The 6,534-nt window shown below is 52.9% G+C and overlaps 1 protein-coding gene across 1 annotated transcript; it reads right to left on the bottom strand.

Annotated features, from left to right (window-relative positions):
* Positions 1 to 733: 733 nt before the first annotated feature.
* On the bottom strand, positions 734 to 4,962 carry MFIFM68171_06660 (uncharacterized protein; the record flags this gene model as incomplete). Its single annotated transcript, XM_071062080.1, has 7 exons — positions 734 to 3,234; positions 3,448 to 3,634; positions 3,717 to 4,034; positions 4,130 to 4,186; positions 4,252 to 4,543; positions 4,652 to 4,783; positions 4,886 to 4,962. 7 exons carry the CDS (start codon positions 4,960 to 4,962, stop codon positions 734 to 736), a joined length of 3,564 nt encoding a protein of 1,187 aa, XP_070918181.1.
* Between the last annotated feature and the right edge of the window lie 1,572 nt (positions 4,963 to 6,534).

Genomic DNA, 6,534 nt, shown 5'->3' on the forward strand with positions numbered 1-6,534 from the left:
AACGGGGGATAGGGTGAGGAAGGATGGTTAGTAGACGGTTTGGCAGGATATAGGGAATTTAAGGGTTAATCCCATCTAAGGGTTTATGTACATGAATATAAAAAAGCGGAGCAGGGAAAGAGAGGGGAGATGGAGGGGGAAGGGGGAAGGGAGTATAAGAGGGTGGGTGACCGCTCAATCTCGATATGAATGCATGTGCGTCCGTCACCAGACTTTGGTGTCTGGATTCAGTTTCATACGTGAAGTCTTCTGCCTCGCTCGCGAGTCAGCTAGTCCCAAGTGTGATTGAATGCCCTCTCGCTGATAACTTCATGGTAAACGCACGCCGGTTGTTAAACCGCCTTGCTTTAGGAATGCTAAGGATGATAGAATGAGTATTATGGGAAATACGCTGGACAGTGCAGTCTTTACAGCCTGGAATCACCCCAAATACCATGGAATGGGTTATTGCAAAGAGCATCGCACATAATCCGCTAGAGGAGACATAACGTTGCCCATACAGAAAATAGGAGCTGAGACTGCCCATAATCGTTACAGGTGTCAAAACAATCCCCCCATATGATAAACTCCCAACCCCCAGCGGAACTAAAGCTCTTCGTCCCTAGCCTAGTTCTCTATTTGTGTGATTCCTTGCTGTATTGCCGAAAGCCAAAGCAGGTATCCTTACCACACGTTCAGCTCCGTACCCATGTGATCACCTGATCAAATCCCAAACTCAAACCATAAAATAGAACTATGTCCAGTCATCAACTTTGTCCGCAGCATCCTCGGCGGGGTCGTCGGCGGCATAGACAGGACGAGGCCAAGGGAAGGAATATTCCTCCAGCTCATCGAACCTGCCCCTGTACACTACACCGTCCTTCGGCACCAGCTCCAGTGCGCGGACCACTCGCTTGAAGTGGTTGGAATCTGGCCCGTTGACTAGCCGACGACGGTCTAGGACGCGCTCGAGGAGGTCCTTGGCGTCGCTGAACATGCCATCTCTCCGCATGGCGTCAGCTAAACCTTCCATCGCTCCCAGTGTCCCGTGCTGGTACTCGCCAACCGTCTTTTTATACCCTTCAATTGCTATGTTGTAATGATACCGCGACCTCTCAAACTTGCCTTGTGCCTTGAGCACCAATGCCATAGATTCGTGGGTCGAGTAGCAGAGATCAGACTCTCTCTTCTTGGCGTTCAAGTAAGTCAGTGCCTCGTTCACTTTTTCGAATGCATCCTCCAGTTGCCCGTTACACCGATACGCGTTCCCGAGCGCTTCCTGCTCGCGCAGGCTGTCCTCGCTCCACTCCAACTTTTTACCATCATTAGCCACTGCCCCAAGACCGTCTTCTTGGTCGTGGAGAATGGCAGCGTCCAACGCCTTTCGGAACATGTCGATGGCTTCTGGAAACTTCTTGCTGGCGCAAAGGATCTCGCCAAGGTTATGGTATGTCCGCAGCGTCGTGCGGTGGTTCTCGCCACGCAGCTTATGGTCTTCATTCTTGTCCATGCAGGTTTTGCACAGTCGTTCAGCCGCTTCCAGTTCGCCTTTCCAGAGCTTGACAATAGCAAGGCCTTCCTTGGCGTCGGTAAGGTGAAGGTTGGTGGGGTCTTCCGGCAAGGTTGAGGGCTCTGTCCGGGTGATAACCGTATTGTAGAGGGTCTCAGCTGCATCGGGGTGGCCCATGTCCTGCATAAAACCTGCGAACCGGATTGTGGCGGCGAGGAGGTTGCCGCTGCCGAGACGATTCGCGGGCGAGACCGGGCTACTAGCGGTAGGTGTGTTGAAGTCGTTGTCGTTTCTCATCAGGGCAAAAATGTGCTGCACAATGGCACTTGTGAGCCCATAGTTGCATGACATCACGTCGTCGTGGTCGCACCGACGCAGGTGGAAGTTGATCATCCTAGCGGCCTTGCGAAACACATTTTGGCCTTCTTCGATCGTCACCTGCCGCATGCGGATCCATTCCGAGATGGCTGTGTGCAGGCGCAACTGAGGCACAGGGGGCTGTGATTTCTCGACCGGCACCTGGGTGGCTGGTCCCTTTACTGACACGTGGGTGGCTTCTTCCTTGACCGGCGCCTGGGCCGCTTTTTCCTTGACTAACTCGGACACGTCTTTCGCTGCTTCCTCAACCGATACAAGGGTGGCGAGAGAATTTTTCGCAAGGTCGTCGAAAGCTTCATTGATGCTGTCCGCTTCCACAGATCTACTGACCCATTCGTCATTGTTGGGGTAGGAGAGAGCGGTCTGCGTTCTGTCAAAAAAGCTGGCGTCGAGACGGTTCCGGTCAACGAAGCCGGCTATCTCCAGGTATTTCCACGCTTTGCCTTTCTCACGCTCCTTGAGGTGATGGATCTGAAGATCAAATGTTGCCATGATGCTAAGGGAGACCTGTCTCCCTGTCTGATTGGCAACGCGCCGATACACGAGGGAATACAGTGTCTGCTGGTAAATTTTCTTCTCCTCCCTATTGAATTTGTCGACAAAGGTCGCCAGCGTTGTCCTTGCGTGCGAGTGAGTGATAAAGGCTGCTGCCATTTCGATGGCAAGCGGGAGATAACCGAGACGATCCACAAGCTTCTTGGCGTCTTCTTTCACCCAGGGGCACTGGTACTTGTACCTCTTCGTGGGCTTGCGGAAGAGTCGGTCATAGAGAAGCTCCAGGGCGTCCTTCTCGTCCATGGGCGGCACTTCGAGAATCGTAGGGTATCCAAGGGGGTCGGGATCCGTGATTCTCGAGGTGATGATTACGCATCCGGCCGGACCTTTGGGCATCGCGTCCCGGATATCGAATTCGTCCGCGGCATCGTAGTTGTCGAGAATCACTAACCACTTCCGCTTCGTTTCCCGGAAGTAGTCCCGAACAAATACGGCCTTTGAGCTATCCTCGAGAGCCTCAGATGGCGTCCAGGTTGGATCGATCCACTTTCGGTCCTTCCTGAGCTTCTTGCAGGCAGCTCGTATGCCAGACTCAAGAGCAGGAGCGGAGGATGAGTCGAACAAAAACACGTTGATAAACTCGGACCGAGCATTATGGATTTTTGCGTACTGTAGAGCGAGCTGCGACTTTCCGACGCCGCCCACACCGACGAGCGCAACAACATGGGGGTCATTTTTTCCCTTTCCGGAACGCTCTTCCTTCGACTTGACTAGAGCGTCGAGTCTTTGCAAGAGGTCGACTCTGCCGACGAATTTGCTCTTCGGCGTCATCACCTCGGAAGGGAAAAGGTCCCAGTTGTAATCTTTGTCTTCTTTACGGAGATTAGCACTGTCCTCATGCCATGCGCGCAGCCTATGGCGGTGATAGTGGAAGATGGTGAACCGAATTTGACTTCAATTATACTGCGAAAGCAGCCAGACACCGAGTGGAAGAATACATGTAAATAGATACAGATAGTCAAGACGAGGGGCGGGTGGTAGGGCTATGGCAACAGCCAACCGACGCGATCGGGGTGGGCACTAACCGTTCCGAAATATCCAGACTGTGCCATCCTTTATGCCTTGAATCAATCGACTCAGCGGCTGCCATATCGCCAGGAACCGGGGGTCGTCCTTTGTCCAGAACTTGACCATCGTCAAGTGGTTTCCTTCAACCTCACTGCTTTGCGCCTGGTATTCCTGCGTCAAGACAGCTGAAGCCTGGTTGACAACCTGTTCTCACTGTACTTAGCTCTAATCCAGTCACGAGACACTGAATTTCCAATGAAAAACATGGCAGAACAGACTGACTGACCTTGCCCACGTAAGTAAATCCAAACTTCTCGGCCACAAAGGTGAGAAGGATCGGGTCTCCTTGTTCGTAACGTTTTCTGAGGGCGACCTTGTAGTCCCCCTTCCAATCGAAGGCCACGTGTGTCTGCACCTGGAGCGTGCGGAGGACGCCGGTGTTGAGGCCAAGAAAGGGCCAAATCAACCATGCGATGCGCAGCACACGCGTCGCGATCGCGCTACCTGTGTGGGGGACCCCAATTGCCGCCACGGCCTTGGTGCAAGCAAAGATGCGCTGCTCGTCGGGGTGGGTATCGTCGAGGATTGAGCACCTGGCAAGCGCCTGGATAATTCGGTCACTAAAAATTCCTAGACACTCAACGCTTTCTCTTAACAGAACCGTGAAAGGAACACAGCAAATGAAGGCGTCGGACTTACTCTCTCGATGACAAGTCCCCCCAGGCTATGGCCGATAAAGATGAGCGGTCGATACTCCTATTGCAAAGATCGGTTAGTGCGAGACATAAGCATCAAATGGGACACTAAAAAGGTCAACATACCGATTTCGTTTTGCTGCGGAACAGTATGAGTTGGTGTAAGAAGGTCTGGGCGTCCGAATTAAGGTCGCTCTTGATGACCTTGGTGGAAAAAAAAGGATTGTTGCCCACCGGGGCGCTGTAGCCGTAGGTGACAACGCGGACGTCGGGCTGCTCCTCAGGTAGGATGTCCCGGGGCCAGCACGTCTCGGTCGCGGGGTGTGTACACGGCTGGAGCTTTTGCGAGAGCGTTCGAGGGTTCTCACACGTCCAAGTGCTGATGGCGCCGCCAGCGAGTCCGTGGACGAAGATGACGCTGTTAAAACGAGTGAGTCAAAGTGGAAAATAAGAAGAGCGGGGGAAAGGACGTGAGGGATTTCTCCAATTATCTGCCGTATTTATTGGGAAGTACAGTGCCACTTACTCTGCTATCGCATCATTTGGGTCAGTCGGCTGATACAGGACAGTGAACCCAATCGGGTGCTTTTTCAGCTTCAGCGGCTTGGCAACAGCTGACGAATTGTCGACCGCAGTGGTTGTCTCGCTTATGCGACGCCTGGAAGATTGGAAGGTGCTGTTAGTGATTACCTAGTCATGTGGCCCAGAAGCAGAAAGAGTCTTCAACTTGCAAAGCTTGTTAAGGTTCAGGTGCACTTACTCCGCGCTGTGGGTCTCCGGGGATGCTTGCCCATCGCTAGAGGGGCCGCTGTCTTCTACAGTCACAAGAGCAGGCATTGTGTTTAAGCTTGCGTTGAAGTATTCAACTGTTAGGAACGAAGCGTGCACTCTTCGGATACAATAATGCTGTACAAAGCGCAACAAGAGCAAATAGTCGGCGGTACCGAGAGGGAAGTGCGGTTGTCCTCTCGGCTGCTTTAATACATTTGCCTTTCCTGACTCTAGACCCCTCTTAGAATTGTCCATTCTGTGAAGGAGGGTGAACAGCATGACAAAGTCATGTCAGCCGTCCTCAATCTCGCCATGATTCTTGTCCAGACGTCGACGCCATCACTCGGCAACCGCTGATGAGGCGCTGTAGTGTTTTCTTCATTGGGCGCCACAAAAGTGGCTGTCGGGCATTGACGGGGAAGGCGGGAGTTCGATCACGGCCAGCGGGTTTCCGGAATGGGGTGGCCAGGGGCAGAAGCGCCCGTCGAATCAGGCAACCCTAAGAGAAAAATCAGCCCCCGCGCCGCAAGTATTCGGGCTCAAACCAAGTTCAAAAACTTGAGAGAACCCGGGACCACGGGCACGGAAAGACAGCCCCTTTACCTATCATAGCCTTGGTATCTTTAAAGAGTGAGTTGAAACCATGACTTGCTTGAGTACCTAAGTGCGCTTGACAGGTTGTTGTCGGAGATACTATCCTCTAGATAACGCACCCATCACCCCATATTTTGCGGCTGGAGCGATACCGTAGATCATATGACGCCTAGCTGCACTATCAATCCACAAAGCCCCCTTTACACCCCCCATCACGCCATCTTTCACCCCACTCTGCTTCCCACTCAGCCACTCAAGGCACACCCATCCCCGACTCCACCCCATGGTCGCAATGGAAGGGTCGTGATACCAGGTTATTCAACAGGCACCTGAATCATCAAATCCAGCAATGACTGGACCACTTCTGTCGCGGCGAGGACCGTAGTTTCTCCGGGATTGTCATGCCGGCGCAACCTCCACGACATCGGCACCGACAATCTCCAGGCCAACCAGAGAATCAAGAATGGTTAAAAACTCCCTGGTGGTCCAACCACCAGGTTCTGCAGTGCCCGTCGCTGTCGTGCTCACGTTGTCAGAAATGAACGAATCAAGGTGTTTCGCTGCATGGGAAAGAGTTGATGCTTTGATTGACGTACCAGGTGCATACGCTGGGTCCAGAACGTCAATGTCGACGCTAATATAGACCACCGAACCCCCAGCCCGATCCCGAATGGCCTGGACAATGCCAGAGACGCCGATCCTGTCCAAGTCTCTAGCAGTTATCGTGGTAAACCCGCAGCGACGGTCATTCTTCATATCACCCTTTCGTCGACTTAGCGGAGCACGAATACCGGCATGAATGCTGTTGTTCGTGATGAGCCCCTATATCTCAGCAAGAATCAGCACAACACACGAAAGACAGGACTCTCTTCAAATTGTGTTATTGTCCCCTACCTTTTCTTGCGCGATATGGAGGAAGGTTCCATGGTTTACACCTCTAAAACTGACTGTCAGCCCGCAAGACACCGCAATGAACCAAGACAAAGCGGGTTCTCACGCATATCCGGAAACTCCGCCCAGCACCTTTGGGTCCCACGTATCTGT

This window comes from Madurella fahalii (assembly GCF_045866475.1).
Source record: "Madurella fahalii IFM 68171 DNA, scaffold_3, whole genome shotgun sequence".
Lineage (NCBI taxonomy): Eukaryota > Fungi > Ascomycota > Sordariomycetes > Sordariales > Madurella > Madurella fahalii.